Here is a 20,986-nt window from a genome sequence, read left to right as displayed (position 1 = left end):
TTTTTTAATAAGCAAAAAAATGTTCAATAAAGTTAATGAATAAAATTTGAATTTTTATATTTATAAGACTATTTCGCGACTTCAGCGACGAACAATTTACAATTGAAGTAATTAATGTAGATGTCGTGCTACTACGATATCAAATAAACTATAATTCTAAGACTGAATGCAGATAAGTTATAAGTACATAAACAGTGTTCAATGAAAAATCTCTCAATACATGGTATCGTTGGCCAAGCGATTGCACAAAATTACAACATAAGTATTTGCAGAGATGATTAGTGCTACTTAGAATATTATTGCTTAATCATGACCATTTATCATTGATATATTTACCACAGCACACAGCTTTGGTCCCCGCGGTTCATTTTGGAGCCTGCGGGGCATTTCCAGACTCGAGAAAATTCTGCATCGTTGCCAAGCGTTCCGAGGGTTCGGAATCGACCGGGCGAGTGTCCGTCGCTACGCAGCTGTCTCATGATGCTGGATTCAGTCCTGCTCTCGCACCATAACTGTGAATAAAATCAATGTTTTTGCAAATTACATTTTTAAATCGTGAGACAGATCATTAAATCGTTAGACATATTTAAACTATTAAATCTTTACAGAGGAAGATCATTATCGGATCACGGATCTTGCACGACGGGACAACATCAGTGTGCTAGATATTGATGTGTCTGAAGTTTTTAATAAATTGAAAAGATTGAATCCGAATAATTCAGAGGGCCAAGATAAGCTACATCTGAGAGTTTTACTGAACTTTCACCGATAATCGCCGAGCCTTTGGCTCTAATTTTCCAAAAGTCCCTTGATGAGAGTAAGCTACCGTCAGCCTGGAAGAAAGCACAAGTAACACCCTTATTTAAGAAGGGCGACAAGAGTAAACCAAGCAACTACCGGCCAATCAGCCTGACGAGTATTGTTTGTAAAATACTTGAGTCACTGATCCGTGAGAAGATAATGGAACACCTGCAAACGAATGATCTTTTATCGGACTGTGAACATGGGTTTGTTCCTGGCCGATCGTGTTCACCGAAATTATTGGCATGTCTTAAGGACTGGACGAAAGCTATAGAATCTAGATGATGGAAAGGACGTCGACGTAGTTTACTTGGATATGGCGAAAGCGATCGACTCTGTACCACATGAGCGACTTCTTAGCAAACTGGAAGCCCTCGGTATAAAGGCTGTTGAGCATTATCTAGTGTTGATCAAAACAATGTAACCGTTTTGCAGAAGTCTGTGCTGGAGAAGGATCTGGGTGTGAACGTTGACAGTGAGCTGAGGTTCTCGAGGCACATTGAAATCCAGGTTAATAAGGCTAACAGTATTCTGGGTCTGATTGGAAGATCATTTGAATTTCTGGACGCTCCGACAATGAAAACATTATTTGTGGCACTCGTAAAACCACACCTTGAGTTTTGCAACGTTGCCTGGTCCCCCAAACTTGAGAAAGACAAGAAACTTATTGAAGGTGTTTTGAGGAGAGCAACTTCGAGTCGTCCCAGGATTTAAGGATGTGGTTTATGAGCAACGCCTGGAGAGGATGAACATTCCTAGTATGGCACATAGGAGAACTCGTGGCGGCCTTATAGAAACTTGCAAATACACTCATGGCTATTACCTGAAAGAGAATATTTATTCGCGCTATATACAGAGGAGATCGCCAGGGGCCATCAGTTTAAAATAAATAAACCAAGGTGTAAAACTACTGCGAGGCGGCACTTCTTCTCTCATCGCGTGGTTGATCGGTGGAACGGCCTGCCAGCGGAGATTGCCAAGGAGACAACGTTGAACGCCTTCAAGAATCGACTTGATTCGGTTATGCGTAGTTATATGTACAGCGTGGAAGTGCCTCCCATAAGAATGCGACAACTGGACAATCGAAACAGGCGCTCTTAGGGAGCGCGCGTTGCCGAAATTTTTGGACGTGACGTGGCCATGTGGCCATTTTTAAAGCAGTGTTTGAATGCAAGTCAACGAAACTCGACGACATGCCCTCGTCGGCCTAATCATCTGCGCCGATGCATGCTATGATATGCTATGATAACCGTCGGAAGCAAGTATATAATTAAGGGTTAATGAAATAAATTCAAAAGAAGCCATAAGCGCTTCGTAACTTTTGCGTAGTGGGCTAGGTCAAAATCTCTGTCCCTATTTATTTACGAGTAATCTTGAATCAATTCATTACGTTTGCAAACTCGAGGTAGAAGAGCTGTTCTGAGGTAAACTCGTCGAGGCCGGGCAACGCGGGCTCGACGCCGTTGCGGTCCACGTAGCGCTGGTAGGCGAGGAACGCCTCGCGAATTCCACCGTTGTCGGCTATGTTCTCTCCAAGGGTTTGTTGACCGTCAACCTGTGTTCAAAAATACGCTCTATTCTATCCCACGGTACCGAATCTCATATCGCAGTAAAATAATTAGAATGCGGCATGAAAGCGCATAAATTTCAAAATTTTATCATTTAAAAATCTATGTTTCTAATTTTTGATGAGTACGGAAAGCTATTGAGAGACTACGACTTATTTAAAAATAAATTCAATCGTGAGAAGATTTGCTCTGACCATGACTGTGGGGTCGGCCACCTCAGGAGGGTGGAAGGCATCGTACTGGTCGACGAAGCACTGGGCGCGCTCGTTGAAAGCCTGTATGGACTCCTGACTCCACCACAGCGCCAGGTTTCCGTCCTTGTCATAATTTCTTCCTGCAAAGAAAGGATACATGCATTAGATAACGGAAACCATAAACCATTCATCTGCAGAAGATGCTTTAAGAAGATTTCTAAACGGGTGAGAATTTAATTTCTCGCAATTTACGATCGATATCTTCTACTCAGAATCTGTACAATAGGTGTCATCGCTCTTATTCAAAGTGCTTTCAACATAACGTACTCAGCTCCTTCTGTGAAGTAATGTATGCGTTGCTTGACTCTTAAACATCGCCTTCAAATGCACCTGAATTATCGAAGCCGTGTGTAAGCTCGTGGCCGATGATCATGCCGATGCCCCCGTAGTTGAGGGCGGCAAGGGAGTTGTGTTGGTAGAACGGAATCTGCAGGATACCCGCCAAGATCGCTGTGTGGTGCAAGAGTTTTGTGATAGACCGTGATAAGTTCAAAAAAATTATTTCCTTATTCATAACTTATTTAATATTAGTTATTAATATATGTTTGAAGACCTGCGGAGTTAACAATTTAATGAAATTTTGAATATTATTTACGTACATCATTTTACTAAGGAGCTCGGAGAAATTCATAGTGATGTTCATTTACTCAACAGTAGTCTTTGCATATGTGATTTGTGACATAAATTATATTGCCGTTGAATTTATAATTTGGTTCTAAACTACAAAGAGTTTTGCAGAGGGTTCTAAACTGGAGTTGTTCACAGGGTTATAAATAAACTACACTTAGTTGTCCAGAGGGTACTAAACTATACTGAGTTGTTCAGAGGGTTCAAAACTACACTTAGTATAGTTCAGATGGTTCTAAACCACGAGTTGTTCAGAGGGTTCTACGTATATAGATTTAAGTTTTGAATAAAAATCCTGCAAAAAATTTCCGATCATACAAAAACATCATTGAAATAAGAATACTTAGCAGTATGCGTGAATGTGAAGCCTCTCACACAAACTCATGAGAAAGTCAAGTTTTCAATCATACTCATACATACTTATAGAGTTGGTCGTAGGATAGTAGAAGGCGTTGACCACCGTAGGAGGCAATATGAATCTGTTGCGTGGGATAAATTAGATTTATGCTGGTTATATGCTTTGTATTGAATCAACTAATGGCAGTGGAGCATATTTCAACGCCTTGCCAAACATGTTTTGCTAATTAATTGTTAAAATAAACGTTGTTTATTAACGTTAATTCTGCACGATTACAGTCTATCCGAAATTGGAATCGCAAACGTATAACAATTTTTTTCTTCATTTGACTTCTACATAATACAACATATGAAATTGTGATTTGCAACATGAAATTATATGACAAATCGTTGAGTTGACAAATGTATTTTTATTCATAATCAGAATTTTTTTCTTACATCTTTTACTAAAAAACATGCACTAACTTTGTTTGCGGTTCAGTCCTGAAGATTTCGCACTCGTAAAGCTCCATATATTGTCCAATGTGCACGAGATTACCGAACTGATCGTTAGCGACGATCTCCAACTTTCAATGGGGAAACAAAAGTGTATAATAATTCCAGATATCGGGGTTGGTATTATTACAAAAATTATGATAAATAACATATGCCGCAATATTATGTAATAATAGCGCGTATTAAATTCATAATGTAAGATCTTTGCCTAATAATAATGACTTATTTTTATTACATAAAATTTGATATTAGGTTAGAATCATTAATCATTTTACAAAATAGCATCAGTGGCTGTAATAAATTAATTGTGTGGAAGATTGTTTACGGAATTCTAGAGAAATTAAACATGATTGAAAAGCATATCAGTAGTATAGGAGTGAGCCTATCAAAATAATTAGTCTAAACAGATTAATCAAGCTTGTCGGTCATTTACACACAATATTTTTTCGAATCTTGCCCATCAAAATTAACTAATTACCCCCGAATAAAACCAGGTGATTTTCCCAAAATCTTACCCCGAATATTGACCTTTAAAATTAACCAATAACCCTCGAATAAAACCTCGTCATTTACCCACAATTTTATTCAGAATCTTGACCAGCAAAAATTTGAACGTTGTCTTTCGATCAAAAACCTGAGCATTTACCCACAATCTTACCCGAATCTTGGCCACTAAAGTCATGAGTTAACGGCCATTTACCCCGACTGACCGAGCATTCTTTAACCGTGAACTCAGGGCTTAACCTAGAGCGGCTGTGAGAAAAATACTTTTGTAGGATGTATAATTTCTAATAATGTAATCTTGAATCGGGTAAGCTGATACAGTATACTGCTGGAGTGTATCACCAGCTCAATTCATATATTTATTCAGAGCAAACGACCTTTCTCTCACGAGTCATTTTCGGAACCCCTGACAAAGCGCATTCGATTAGTTTTTGGGAATGGGTATTGGCTATTTAATATCACGCGAGTAACATTTTATAGAGAGGTGCTCATATTCATTGCGAGACATTACCACTCCGGAGAACGACCGCACCAGATCACCATTCTCATACACATGACTGACATAAGTAACAGTACATTTTTGTAAAAATTCGAGAAAAAAAAGTGATGACGGACATAATTTCTGTGTGATGACGGACATAATCTTGCCGATGAGTGGAAATTGGCAACACAGTGACACAGTGAGCAAACTTGAGCACAGCGAGCGCATAACCAATTATACTATTTGCCTGCGCTCAGCGAACGCACAACCAATTAGGTCATTACCCTGCGCTCGGCGAGCGCATCCGGCCAGCGCTGCTCCAGCCCATGGTCAGCAATAAGCACCGACCACAAGGCTACATTATTAACAGAATGCAACCGACTCAAGCCCACGCTCCAAGACCGCTGTTATCAGACGTTACCTCTGCATCACTGTACGTAATTCCAAAAGGTCAATAGACATCACCAATTCAGGGATCGAGTCACCACCCACATTCAGTATCAAGTTATATCTCAAATGTTGTGTTTTATTACCATTTTACATTTTATCAAATAGATCAAATTCAATAATTTTTCAATGTTATTTTTACTTTTGCTATATAAAATGAGAGTTGACAAATCATCTATTGTAAATCACGTGGGGAAATATACATTTGATGTGAAAATTCCTTGGATAAATTTTTTAAGTAAAATAAAAGCAAATCTTGGCAGCATGAATCACTGCAAAGTTTGTAACACAGTATTTAAAAACCTAAACAAACAAATAGAAACTCAAAAGCATCTTAAAGATATTAACAATTTGATCATATCAAATGCCTTAATTCGATGATAAATGCGTAATATGCAATCGCGAAGTTCAAAACTTAAAAAGACATGAGCAGTCAAACGTCCATGCAGAAAACGCTTAAATGATAGCTTATTAGCCAGTTATTTTTTTTTATTGTAATCTTTGCAATTTAGAAATGGATGATGTCGGAGCGCATGAAGACTCAAATGTAAATTTTAAAAATAAATTTGAATGCATGCGAGGTGATATTAAGGGGGAGGTTCACCCTAAAATTTTCGGATTTGGCATTTTCGGTTTTTAGTATCATCTTAAAGCTGACATTCTGCCCTTTCGAACGGTACCATTGCGATCCCTGTACTTGAATTTTTACTTACATGACGGCTCTTTAATATAGTTAAGATAGTTCCTTCATTAGATACAAGGTAATTAGCTGCTGAGCATTTTAAATATAGTTTCTACTTGAGTTGTGCTGCAGTTATGTGCTTAGTCTCATCTTAAAACTGACATTTTGAGCTTTTCAACGATACCGCTGCAATCCATGTAGGCGAATTTTTACGTACACGGCTGCTCTTTAAAGGGCGGCGGGGGTGGAGTTCCTTCACTAAATAGATGGGAGGTAATTCACTCGCTAAGACTACATTTATAGGTGTATCTGGCATCAAGGCTCAGTCACCCTGTTCGCTTCGTACGGAGAGGTGTACTGCAAGTCGCTGCTAGCATCCTTGAGTGGAATTAAGCTACAGAAGCCTGTAGTTTGGTCTCTATGCTACATTGAGTGACTATTTCAAGGCGCGCGGAACTTTGTCGCACTGTCCTGAAAAGTTCAACTTTTTGTCACGGAAAACCTATATCCTCCTAGAGTTTTGAAGCTACAGCGATGAGACATATACCATTCTATTTGTAAAGACCATACCTATCGAGTAACGAAGCCCCTTTTTTAGATTTGTGCATAGTTTGGATTCAAAATGGGGAGGGGAAGGGGGAGGAAATGAGAAAAATAAAAAAATTTTATATGCGTAAAAAAACTAAGGCAAAAATCGGGCTTCGTTACTCGATTGGTATGGTCTTTACAAATAGTATATGTCTCATTGCTGTAGCTTCAAAACCCTAGGAGGAGATAGATTTCTACAGTACCCCCTTTTTTGTCCGTTTTCTATGAATTTCACGTTTTCTATCAATTTTTCCAAAAAAATCACACGAACAAAAATGTCTTAGAATTCTGTTTTACATATGTGTACCAAGTTTCAGAGTGATGCGTCCGTAAACAAAAAAGTTTTTACGGAGGGTGAACCTCCCCCTTAAGAAGGCTGTGAATGATAAATGCGCAGATCATATTTATCATGATATAAGAAAGATCGATCCGAAGTTATTTCTTCAGAACATAACATCTGAAGTTATTCAAGTAATTAGGCAGTCAATTCGATAATATTAAATTACAACTGAATTTGCAAGTCGAGTTTCATAAATTAAATTAGGCAGCGAGATAATTCGTAACACCGCTTGAATAAATTCAAACAGGTTTAAATAATTGTCAAGGATTCGAATAAATTTAAATACAATTAAAGGACCATGATAATCTGAAACATAGAATTGAAGAATTTACGAACAACTCTTCTGGATGGACATTAAACAAGTTGCCAAACTTCATAATCAAAATATTTGAATACAAACGTTTAAGAAGGTCTAGATATATTTAATAATCATAAAAATTGAGACATCCTAAATACACGTTAATAACTATCAAAAACCAAGATAACATGTGCTTTAAGTAGACGGTCGTGCGCCACTTCAGCAGGGATAAAAAAATTGGTAACAGAATAACGAAAATATTAAAAGAGAAAGCCGAAGAGTTGGATTTTGCAGATATCAAATTCCCTATGAATAAAATATCGATATATTTACAAGTTTAATAATATTTCTATAAATGTATATAGCTTGATTTATTGTTTGGAGCTATGCCCACTTCGAATAAGTAAAACTAGAAATAAAGATGTGGTTCCATTATTGTTAATTACAAACGAGAATGGAAGTCATTGTGTCTTGATGAAGTCTTTAAGTCCATGTATTCATAAGGCGAGTCATAGAACCGAATATGTCATAGAACCGAATATGTAAGGCGAGTCATAGAACCATACTGCCTGCATGAATTTATACGCGAAGACCTACTTGAAAAACATAAAGATGATTGCGCTATTCACACACCTGTCATATATGTTTTTAGTGATGAGAAACTAAAATTCAAGGCCTTTCAAAAAAAGACTATCAAAAACATCCATTTGTAATTTACGCTGATTTCGAAGCATGAATTTATACGCGAAGACCTACTTGAAAAACATAAAGATGATTGCTCTATTCACACACCTGTCATATATGTTTTTAGTGATGAGAAACTAAAATTCAAGGCCTTTCAAAAGACTATCAAACATCCTTTTGTAATTTACGCTGATTTTGAATCGACATTGGTAGGATTCATGTCGACCAGTCCTAAAGTCGAAATGTACGCGGAATATGCAAAAACATGAGCCGAATAGTTTCTGTTGCTATGCTAAATGCGAAGATGAAAGGTACTCAAAATTGGAGTTATATAATGGTTGAGATGCGTCCGAAAAGTTTGCGAAATATCTAGAAAGAGGAACAAAACATGTGTGTGAGCTATTAAATCAGTATCCAAAAAAAAAATGTTCATATCAACTGAAAATATCACGAACACAAAAATGCTACAGTTTGCTATGTCTGTCATGAATAGTTTACTCAAGAAAACTATAAGGATAGAGATAACAATCACCTAACGGGAGACTATAGAGGTCCAGTGCATCTCAGGAGCATTTTTAAAATTAAAAATCCTGATTTTATTCCAATGTTTATGCATAACTTATCTAATTATGATTCACATCTAATTATCAAGGAACTAGGTAAAGTGCCAGGTCAAATAAATGTTATATCAGAAATACATAAGTTTCGCACAGACCATCAAAGTCGGGACGTATATCGATAGAAACACTGGGAGACAGCGAGACATAACTAGAGATTTAAGATTCTTAGACACTTTCAGATTCATATCTTCATCGTTGGATGCACTATCAAAAAATTTATCATATCATGTGAAATTGAAAAGATATTTTCCCTGTTGTTGTTAGTTGCAGGGTCTACTGCTCGGCGGCGCCCCGTTCAAGGCGGCGGCTCCAGGGATGATGAGGGAGCGGAGGATCCACTCCAAGGAAGTCAGAGAAAATTGGGAGTGATGCGAGGAACGCCGCTGTCGGTCCAGGGTTAGACCAGAGGTCCAGTGGGGCTAGCGAGATGGGGTGCGATGGGCAGCTGAAGTGGTGATGGGTGGTATGATCCACTGCGCCGCACTCAGGGCAGAGAGGGCTATTTGTTGCACCAATGCGGGCAAGGTACGAATTAAGTCGCGGTGAGTAGCCAGAGCGGAGCTGGGAAAGGGCGCTTCTGGCTGCTCTGTGGAGGGCTAGCTCGCTGGATGAGATAGAGGGAGCAGGGATCAGCAACACCTTGCTAGGAGCTGCTGAAGAAAGGTGGGAGACGGCAGAGCTGTGCAGGGTACTGAGGGCAGCTGAGTAGGAGCCGGGGGGAGGGACCTCTCCTTAAGCAAGTGAGAGACTGAAGGGAGGAAGCGGGTCTGTAGCGTGTGCTTCATGGAACGGGGCCCTGATGTCAGGGTGACGATTGGGTAGCTGGGATGGTGCGGTCGTAGGGCGCTGGTAAAGTACTGTGTGCAGAGAGAGGTATTCGGCCACAGGTAAGACCTCAGCCTTGCTGTGGAGGTGGGAAGCGGAGGCCCCTTGAAGAGATCCCATGGCTATGCGGCGAGCAGAATTTTGGATGGATTGCAATTTAGAGATTGCCGAAGGAGAGGCATTAGGGAACCACACTGGGGCAGCGTAGGTGATGAGGGATTAATGATGTCCTTGAAGGTCACAAGGAGGGTCTTCTTCTGCTGTCTCCAGCTGGTTTCGGCAAGTGTTTTGAAGATGTTGATGCACTGGCGGGCTCTCTGACATATTGCAGCAATGTGAGGAGAGAAGGTGAAGTGGTGGTCAAAAGTGACCCCGTGGATCTTCGGGGTTCGACAGAGTGGAAGGTCAGACCCCTCCTAGCTGACATGAGGGTCGGTTTGAGATTGGTGGATGTTGGAGGTGAAGAGGGTGGTGTGGGATTTGGGGATAGATACAGACAACCCCTCCCAAAAGCCCATGCCGCCATATCGGAAGATTGAGCGGAGAGGACTGCAAACGCGTCGGCAATCTGCACGGCCTCTGCAGCGGCTGTGAAGTCGTCCGCATATGAGGTGATTAAATGGGTAGACTGGGAGAAGTCTGAAGCATAGGAATTGAAGAGGACGGGTGAGATGACGGAGCCTTGTGGGACTCCAGCGTGGACCGGGCGTGGGGAGGAGATGCAGTTGTTGGTGGAGCACCTGACTGACCTGCATCTGATGTAGGAGATCAGTCAGCGGGTGATATTGGCGTGGAGGGGACTGGAGGCAAAGCGAAAGATGAGCTGGGCGTGAGGCACGATGTCGAATGCATTGGTGAAGTCTATTGCTATTACAATTGTCCTTGTTGGTAGGCGGTGCTGGTTGAAACCTGAGACTATGGTCTGGGTTAGAGGAAGCAGGCCGATGTTGTAGAGTGGAGGGAGCGATAATCATGCTGGGAGTCCGCCAGTGGGATCGCTGCAGTGAGGGCGGGAAGGAGCAGACGCTCCAACACCTTCACAGATGGGCGCAGGAGGGAAATGGGCCGGTATGACGATTTGATGGACGGAGTTTTGCCAGGCTTGGGAATGGCAATGATTGCGGCTGACATCCAGCTGGCAGATATGTCGGCCTTAGCAAGGGACAGATTAAATAGTTAGGGAGGTGCTGGATGCCTCTGGGACCCAGGTGACGGAGTTAGAGGATACTGAGGGAGTCCGGGCCAGTGGCGGTGGAGGTAGCCGAGCTCCATACCGCCTGTCTGGTCTGATCCGCAATGAACAGGGGAGGTGTGTCGGAGAGGGGATTGCGGTGCTTGATGCCTCTGTAAGTTGATCTGCAGGAGGGGTCACGTTGGTAATGGGGAACCAGCATCAATTGGCGGCAAAAGGACGAGGCTATCAGGTGGTCTAGAGTGGCATGGAAATTATGGAAGGAAATGGGTTGTTTTTGGGCTGGTCTGGTTGACTTGCCGGAAAGGGAGCGTAGGAGCGACCAGAATTTGAAGGGACTTGTCTGCGGGTTGGTTGACTGGATCTTCTTGGCCCAGGCTTTGCGGGAGTGTAAGGAAATGGCTGCTGAGATGTTGTTTAGGTCCGGAAGACTGGGGTGGTAGGGGTTCTGAGCACGGGTCTTGTCCGGCTCTTGTATGAGAGGGATGGCTGAGGGTGAGGTTAGGAAAGAAATCCTTTCTACAACCACGAGGATGTGTCGACAGGCCGCCGAGTGGATCTCTCCCTGGGAGCAGGAAGAAGAGGGAGCGGCAGCGCGAAAAGCGGCATCCGTGTCGGTGGTATAGGCATCCCAATCTGCCCGTCGGAAGTTGATGTAGGTGCGAGTAGGACGATTGTTGAGGGTGTTCATGGAGTCCAGGGAGATAGAGATGGGATGGTGGTCAGAGTTGAGTGCCCCCCTCAACAGCGGGGTCCAGACAGCGTCTAGGGCCAGATGCGAACTGATGAGGCTGAGGTCGGGTGAAGATGGAGCTCCTTGTGACTGTGACAGGGGCCTGGTGGGAGTGTCCTGATTGAGGAGAACGAACTGCCTGGAGTCAATTTGGTTGATGAAGGCTTTGCCTCGGGCAGCCGCGCGTTCGTCTTGGGTGGCAGAGAACCACGCTGGGTTATGAGCATTGAAGTCGCCCATTATGATGGTGTTATGGGGTCCAGCTCGAGTAGTAAGGTCAGGGAGGTAGATGTTGCAGAGGTGGAATATTATAGACCACTAGTGGAAATAGAGATATCCAGATGTTCTGTGGTTGAATCAGTAGGGAACATGTGGTCAGAAGAGATCGGGTAGAAGGTCACGGAGTGGTTCACAAGGTAGCAGAGACCATCTCCGCCTGCACGAACGAGGACCAATAGGTCTGTCGCAGCGAACCAAGGTGTAACCAAGGAAGGTTGAGGGTTTGAGGCCTCGGTCAGCTTGCTTTCTTGGATGTCTGCAACAAGGATGAAGTGGGTGGACAAAAAGTGGGCCAGCTCAACTGCGCGAAATGCCGCAGGCCGTTGCAGTTGAGCTGAAGGAAGTGGGTGGGGGCAGGCGGAGGTTCGCTGGGAAGTGCAAGAGTGAGGGGGAGGAGGGAGTAGCAATACACCCGGGGACACAGGTCGTCACGGAGGGGTCTATCCAACACGAAGAGGTCCGGACGTCAAATGGAGACATTTCCCTACTAATGAACAGTTTAAATTGATACAAAGCAAATGAATATATCCATACGATTACATGGATACCTAGGCCAAAATGAATTCAATTAGTTTATCATTGAGGGATAAATTCTGTAACAAGTTAAATGATAAACATATTTGATAAAGAATATGAACATGCTAAAGAGGTTTGGGATTTATTCGAATGCAAAACATTTAACGACTATCATAATCTCTATCTCAAAGTTGACACCTCGTTATTAAGTAAAGTGTTTGAGAACTTAAGAAATACCTGTTTGAAGACATACAAATTAGATCCAGCTCATTATTTCACAGCCCCGGGTTTATCCTTTGATGCTATGTTAAAGATTACTGAGATAGAATTAGACTTGCTGAACGATCCTGATATGATACTGTTCATTGAGAAAGGTGTTAGAGGTGGTGTTTCAATGATTTCTACAAGTTATGCTGAAGCAAATAATAAAAATATCCCTGAAAGCTATGATCCTCAGAAACCGTGTAATTATATATCATTGTTTGACGTAAATTGAAGTTGACTTCAGTTATCCAAAAGACTTACATGACAATCATAATGATTTTACCACTAGCTCCTTAAAATAATAGAATAGGAATGTTCATAAGTTAGTAAGCGTGGTAAGCGTGAAAAATATGTAATCTATTACAGTAATTTAAAGCTGTATGAGAAACTTGGATTGAAACTAGAGAAAATCCATAGAATATTAGAATTCGATGAAAGTCCATGGATGGAGCCGTTCATAGATGAACATAAAAAAGCGGCAACAAGCAATGTATGATTTAGATAAAAAATTTTTAATGACGAATTAAAGTATTCGTCGTTTAAAGTTAATGACGAATTCAGTATTCGGTAAAACGATGGAAAACATTAGAAATAGAGTTGAAGTTGATTTGGTTAAGACTAAACAAGGATACTAGATATAAGCAAGAAATTGATGTATGACTTTCATTACAACTTTGTTAGAAAGAAATGTGATGATGATAGAGCAGAGCTATTGTTCACAAATACAGACTCGCTCTGCTATGACATTCGAACAAATGTCATATATGAAGATATGAAGGATAATCAAGACTTATATGACGCATCGAATTATCCTAAGGATCATTTCCTCTATTCAAATCAGAACAAAAAAGTAATCAGTAGAATGAAAGATGAAACTAGCCTCATTCCCATAGAAGAATTTGTAGGTCTTCGGGCAAAGATGTATTGTTATCGAACAAAGCGTTCTGTAGCTAAGAAAGTTAAAGGTATAAAGAGAAATGTTATTGAAAGGAATACAACCATGCATGAATAATTGAGAGCATTGAATAATGAGACTATATATAAAACAATGTATAATAACTCAAGTGATAATCATGAATATATACGAATAAGATCAATAAAATTGCTCTAAATGGCGAAGACGACAAAAGACATATATTAGCAGACGGTATTATTACGCTAGCATTAAACCACTGTAATGCAAGATAGTCTACAATAAAAAAACATTATTAAATTATGCTCAGCTACTATCAAACGATAATACTGAATATTTAAACCAGCTGAAATCACTTCTTCACAATGAAAAAACTGGGAGTGGCATTTTTAACACGATGTTGAGGAAATTACAACTGCCAGAAATGCATTTATAATTACCCTTCAACATTCAATCTGAGCAAGTTCCCAACGGCTCTTTCAATGATAAGCATACCTACTCCTTCTGTGGCCCTGACACTAAGGTGCAAAAAAGATTGAATGAAGGTTATAAGGGAACTAATTCATTGGATAGAGCTTGTAGAGAGTATGATATATAACGAGCATACAAAAACTGAATACAGAAACAAGTTTGATGGTATTCTACCAAAGAAAGCGGCTGAAATTGCGATAGATCCTAATGAACAGACATATGTTAGAACTGATGCAAAATTAGTTAATACTATAATGGCTGGAAAAAGTTATGTATGTCTTGGTGTATCAAAAACGTAAAATTTCACTCACAGAATTGAGTGGTAAAATTCTAAGTCAAATACATTACGATCCTAAAACCGGCTACGTACAAATGAACTCGTTCGTGGGAGTGGTTTATCTCGAAAGCCAGTCACGAATTGGTTGGAGTCACAGGAAACATAAACTCTACATAAACCTATAAAATATAATTTTACCACAAAAAGAGTTAAAGTAAATAAGATTGATAATCAATGGAAAGCAGATTTAGTTGACATGCAGAAGTATACAGATGAAGGTAATAACTACAATCTAACTGGGATTAACATCTTTAGCAAACATGCATGGGCAGTTCCTGTACGTAGAAAAACTGGTGAAGAGATTAAAACCTCATTCCAAACGTTTTTCACTGAACAAATTCCCTGAAAAATTCAAACAAAGGTCTAGAGTTCATTAAAAGCCAACACAAGAGCTCAAAAAGTTTTAAATTCAATGGTTTTCAACTGGAAATGAAACTAAAGCTCAAGTTGTTGAGAGATTTAACCGAACTCTCAAGACAAAAATGTGGAAATATTTCACGTACGCTAAGACAAAAAAAGTGGGTAAACATTTTACCAGATTTAGTTGATAATTTTACGATGGTTACATATCATAAATCAAAGAAAATGACTCCTCGTGATGCTTCAATGGAACAGAGCAGTAAAATAGTCTATGCAACTTTATTCCCCGAGATAACGACGGTTGAAATCCTAAATTCAAATTGGAGATCGTGTCAAAATTAGTAGAAATCGTAGATATTTTAATAAATTATATCTCCCTAGTTTCATACGTGAGTTATTTACCTTCTCTAAATTATTAAAGACAAAACCAGTAACTTATAGGTTGAAAGATATGAGCGTTGAAAAAGTAATGGGGTGTTTTTACGAAGAAGAATTATCACAATATAGCAGAGATATTATTAAATTGATAAAATTATGAAGAAGAGTAAAGGGAAATTGTTAGTTAAATAGTAGGGATATGATGACCCATCTTGGATTCCAGAAGCTGAACTAACATCGAGTGGAACTAACATTAATTTAAACACAAGTTGAGTTCAAAATGAACACACATTGAGTGGGAGCTAGTAACAACATGTGTGTTATGGGAGCTAGTAATATGGTTATGGGAGCTAGTAACAAAACAATCCCCTGAAAACTATGAAGAAATGATGTGGCAAATTATCTAACAATTTTGAGACAGACCAAGGCTCATCTCAAGCCGGATGGAACAATAAAAGCAAGCAAAGGAGAGAAGTATAAAAAATTAATTAAACTATTGTATAATGCTTTGCAAAAAGAAAAGGTGCGTTATAAAGTTGCTAGAATTAAAGCTGCAAGCCCGGCATCATCTCGGGATTCAACTCCTGAATCAAGACCGAATACTGATTCAGATGTTGCAGGATCAGGAATAATAGTGATACCTTCTAACGTTAATGATATTGTTGCAAGACATCACTTATTATTTAGCTCTCTGAATGCTAGAAACACAGGAGTCTTTAATCAATTGCAGGAACTCACTCATTAACTTTATAAACGAAATTTGTTTAAAGATCATGATGTTAAACTATTGAATGATTTCTGTTTAAGAAAATGGAATCGCAAAGCATAGTTATTACCGGAAGAAAAAGTGAGATTTACTTGAATTTCACGCCAGCAATAAAATTGGATACAAACAAATTTCATGGACTGGCATTGGTGGGACTGGATATGTATCCCTCTATCCCGAAAATCGATAAGACAAGTTATAACTTTTATGTTGGGAAACATGGCATAGTAATGCCTATAACTATTGAGAGTATCAATAAGTCATATATCAATCGATGCCAGAATGCATTTGTATTCTTGGTTAATATAAGTGAGAGCTAATGTACTACATGAAATAATTGATAAACAGAAGATTGAAAATTCACTCTACCTAATGTAGTTACTCTTTGGTTTAGAAAGTCATTCCATCTAGTCCAGTGTAATGAGCCCATTAAAAATATTCGAAAATATTGAGTGATTCATGATGGAAGTATATTAAAGTTAGTAGATGGCAATTCATTTACACGCTATTGTCATTCGAGGCAGCCTGTGAGGAGAAAAAAATCTTGATGAAATTTCTTATAAAAAAGGAAGACGTAATAAGAGATGCCCATAGAGAGGTGATGTTCAATTCCGGAAATATTAATCAGCTACAGATTGATGTTGATAATATTCGCTATGATATTCGTAATCTCTCCATCGAAATAAACAAGATTCTAATTCAAGTGAATATATTAGAACGAACGTTGAAAAGGGTTTTAGCAAAATGTGCAATCGTATAATGTGAGAATACTGCTTCTGTGCCTGATCCCACTGACAAAGATCCCAGGAAGAAAAATTTGTTCATTTTTTGATGATATTACTACGGAAAAGTATCAAAATCCTGCTGACAGTTTTTAGACCCGTGGAAGACACAATAACTGTGTTCAATTAACTTATCCCAAAACTATCACATATCACCGAGACAAACCATTAGAACGAATTCGAATTTATTAATTCTATTCGAGTTATCTTTCATCGATATGAAAAATATTCCTGGTGATTACATTGCTTGTGATATGCCCTTTGCAGAATTTCAAGAACTGTGTAATGAAACGTATGATATAGCTTATAGAATAGAATAGAGGTGTCGGCACTGAAAAAAATAGGCCCATGGCCTGTTGCCGATTCTTGAATTTTTTGTGACTTGATTCACAAGGGATCCAGCCTTCGGCACCCTATCTTTCCATAACTGACGATTGATTGAGATAGCTGCTGGACTTATTGCCTGGTCCGTAATTTGCTAGACATTTTAAGACTGAATATATGCTCCTGCTTAGCTTCGTCTAGTCTGTTCTTGAGGGTGTTCATACTCGGAGCGTCAACGATGCAATCAGGGAGGCTGTTCCAAATGTCGGTGACTCGAAGCGAGAAGAAATGTTGTCGCATGGATGTGTTACACCGAAGTTTTTTAGTTTATAGCCGTGGCCCCTGGTGTTGGTTCATGTTTCAAATTCTAGTAATCCTTCTGGGACCTTGTATAAGCCATGAGTATACTTGTATGCTTCAATGAGCTCCATACGCAGACGTCGATAACTGAGGCTTGGCAGCTTCATAATATTTAATCTTTCCTCATAGGACTTGCCTTTTAAGCCCGAAATTATCCTTGTTGCACGTCTTTGAACACTCTCTATTAAATTTTTGACCTTTTCAAATTTTTGTCCCACACGACGTTTCCAAACTAGGTTCGGGCGCATGACAGCAACAAACAACTGCTTCATCGCTTCTGCATCTAGGAACTCGAAAGAGCGTCTGATGAGTCCAAGTCGTTTATTGGCTTTATTAACTTGACCTTCAATATGCTTAGAAAATTTCAACTCATTGTCGATATTAACTCCTAAATCTTTTTCCATTTTCGACTTCGACATCATCACTCTGTCGTTGCAACCGTATCTTCTCATACTGTAATCATGCTGTTCGTTATTCTTGCCAAGGTGGATTACTTTACATTTGTCAGCGTTAAAACGCAGCTGCCACTTATCAGCCCAGTCAACCAGCCTGTCAAGATCACCTTGTAACTGTACAATTTGCGACGTATTCTTCACTGTATTATAAATTTTTCTGTCGTCAACATACATCGAGCACACGCTAGACACAGCTTCTGGCAGATCGTTAATAAACGCAACGAATAAAACAGGCCCGAGAACGCTTCCTAGTGGCACGCCGCTGCGCACTGAAGCCCAGTCTGATACGGACCCATTAATACTGACACGTTTGCGTCTCCCTACTAGAAAATCTCTGACCCATTTGAGTACATTGCTGTCAATTCCTAAAGACTGCAATTTCCAAAACAGCCGCTCATGCAGGACACTGTCAAATGCCTTGGCAAAATTGAGGTACACTGCATCTACTGGCGCCCTTTCGTCCAGCAGGCGGGTCCATTCGTTCGGAGTCGACAAGAGGTTAGTGGTGCAGGATCTCCCGGCAATAAAGCCATGTTGACAGTCTGATAGGAGATTATTAGCAGTCAAATGATCTATCAATCGATCCCTCACAACAGATTCCATTACCTTGCAAACGACACTTGCCAAACTGACAGGGCGATAGTTGCCCGGGCAGCTTTTGTCACCTTTTTTGAATAATGGTGTTACTTGAGCTTCTTTCCAGTCAGCCGACAAGATCCCTTCGTTCAAAGTATTTTCGAAAAAAATGACGTCAAAGGGCCGGCTAGGACATTTGCTACCTCTTTGGGTAATCTGGGGTTGTTTTGATTAATAAAGATGAGCATCCCAGTTCTGGAAAGTATTTCAGAAATTAAAATCAATTATATATCCCACAGAAGTATTTTTCCGACAACCGCTCTAGGTTAAGCCCTGAGTTAATGGTTAAAGAGTGCTCGGTCAATCGGGGTAAATGGCCGTTAACTCATGACTTTAGAGGCCAAGATTCGGGGTATGATTGTGGGTAAATGCTCAGGTTTTTTGATCGATAGACAGCGCTCAAATTTTTGCTGGTCAAGATTCTAAATAAAATTGTTGGTAAATGACCAGGTTTTATTCGGGGGTAATTTGGTAAATTTTGATGGCTAATATTCGGGGTGAGATTTTGGCTAAATGACCAGGATTTATTCGAGGGTAATTGGTTAATTTTGATGGGCAAGATTCGAAAGAAGAGTTGGAATAAATGATCGGTAACTGTTAAGCTATTTAGACAAACTGTTGTGATAGGCTCACTCCTATACTACTCATATCAAGTTATCAAGCATTTACAGGCACAGCTTACCCCTTCATAGGCTGCCGTGAAGGTGGCATCGTCCATAATCCATTCGGGGTAAGCGACGATACTTTCGACTGCCTGTAGCTTCTCTCTGGCTGTGACGAGGTCCTCTGGAGTGAGCCATGTGTTCTCGTCGAACATAGCATTGAACGAAGAACGGACGTCCTCGACGAGCTGCTCGTTCTGATGAAGGTAGACCAGCGCTGTTAGCGATGGTGTGTCGTGATTCAGATTGTTCTATAAATCTGCAAGATCACTATCCGTAGGTCAATAAGTTTACAACTTAAATCCTGAAAATTCTACTTTAAAGAATTAATAAATACGTCTCGAAAGCGGCCACAGAAATTTTCATGATTATCTGGTTTGAATTTTGAGCAATACTTCTTCTTTGGCTCCAGCTGGGAAGAACTCGTCAACGTAGGCCCTGGAGAGCACGAAGCCCAAGTCCTGGTTCATCTCTATCCTGCAGAAGTCAGCTCTTGGAAACTGATCAAGTTTGGCTCCGAAGTAGATTTCTTCGAAGTCACTGCTAATTTTCCGCATTGCATAGGTTGTCTGAGTTCCAAGCTGAAGAACCCACATCCATGACATGAAATTTGCTGATGGGATGAATGAAAAAAAAATTGTATAATTATTTGTATCGTTGTAAAAAGAAGTGAATAAGACGTTGTGGATTATATTATAATACTGTAGCGGTTTCAGCAATCAGCGTTTATTTGGCCTTAGGTCCGTCGCCGATTTTGCTGAGCTTAACCACCTAGACTCTTCGCCGAATCTGACAAAAAACTGGCGCTTAGAGCTGGGATCGAACCCTCACCTCTCTCCTCAAATCTTGATATCGACTCCAATACAATTTTCTTTAATAGACCTTTCACGAGTCGATGAAGTTATTCGGCAGTTTTTTTTAATTAAAACAGATTTTGACTCATGTTAATTCTTGTAATAAATTTGTATTTATTGAAACTGATAATAACCATGATACTCACCGAGAACTCTCGTAGGGGTTTCTGAGAGCAGCGTGCTCCATCGTGAGATGTAGTCGACACCCTCCTCAAGGTATATCACTTCGTCCGCTGTGATGGTCACAGAAGACGGCTCGAACACCAAACGGATGTATTCCAGCAAGTTGAACTAACAAAATTGGAAAGAACATCTTGCTACTGCACTGAAGCAGACGACTGTATTATTTCTAAGCCTTTAATTTTATTAACCAACCTTAATTAACACAGGTTAACTTTATTCACCGGTGAATGGCCTGTAAATTTTTTGAGGAACTATTTTTAACTTCCATGCGTTGATATGCAGCGTATGCGACAATCAAACCATAGCAGGAACTTATAATGAACCCGATTTTTTTACATACTTCCCAGATTGCGGTGCATATATTGCAATAAGAAGCTTATCATTTCACACTAGCGTCTGGATCATTGACATAAGTACTTTTTCCTGAATTTATCGCTTGTTTTCAAAAATGACAATCTGACTTAACGCGTATCTCAATTTTTAATTAACCTAAATGATTTCTCATACTATTTTTGGACAGTTCACCTATTACCAGTGTTAAACTTTGCTACATGAGTTTGAAATGTAAGCATGAAATTCAAATTATGAGTCATATTTCAAAACTATTCACACTGTTTACAGCCTTCAACTAATTCTTGCCTCAGCTATTAAGTACATATTATCAAGTGAACGCCTTAGACGATTGCGTATAAAATATTTATAACAGGTATAACTTCGTTACCTGTCCTGGAGTTTGCGAGTCAAGCGCAGCTTGGACTTGATCCACGGTCATCCTTTCGAGGAGTTCGGTAACATTGTCGGCACCCGCATCGACCATGAGCTTTGCCAGTGTGGTCTCAAAAGCAAGCAGGTCTTCAACTTCAGCACTAACCTCTGCATCTGTAATGCTGGAGCCTAGGTAGTCTCTCATTTGCTTGGCAGATTCGGTTATGAAAGTTCTGTATGCGTCA

The 20,986-nt window shown here is 40.1% G+C and overlaps 1 protein-coding gene across 1 annotated transcript; it reads right to left on the bottom strand.

Annotated features, from left to right (window-relative positions):
- Positions 1 to 20: 20 nt before the first annotated feature.
- LOC108673190 (endothelin-converting enzyme 1) lies at positions 21 to 20,957 on the bottom strand. Its single transcript, XM_018160978.2, has 10 exons — positions 20,758 to 20,957; positions 20,000 to 20,144; positions 19,395 to 19,612; positions 19,020 to 19,196; positions 4,073 to 4,173; positions 3,671 to 3,729; positions 2,954 to 3,073; positions 2,564 to 2,703; positions 2,192 to 2,356; positions 21 to 512 (listed from the first exon to the last, which is right to left on the bottom strand). The coding sequence occupies exons 1-10, from the start codon at positions 20,944 to 20,946 to the stop codon at positions 333 to 335; spliced, it is 1,494 nt and encodes a 497-aa protein (XP_018016467.1). The 5' UTR covers positions 20,947 to 20,957; the 3' UTR covers positions 21 to 332.
- Between the last annotated feature and the right edge of the window lie 29 nt (positions 20,958 to 20,986).

The sequence above is a fragment of the Hyalella azteca genome, unplaced genomic scaffold (genome assembly GCF_000764305.2).
Source record: "Hyalella azteca isolate HAZT.00-mixed unplaced genomic scaffold, Hazt_2.0.2 contig6145, whole genome shotgun sequence".
In the NCBI taxonomy this organism is placed as follows: Eukaryota; Metazoa; Arthropoda; class Malacostraca; order Amphipoda; family Hyalellidae; genus Hyalella; species Hyalella azteca.
The sequence above is the reverse complement of the archived record's forward strand: the minus strand, read 5'-3'. Positions and strand labels throughout refer to the sequence as shown.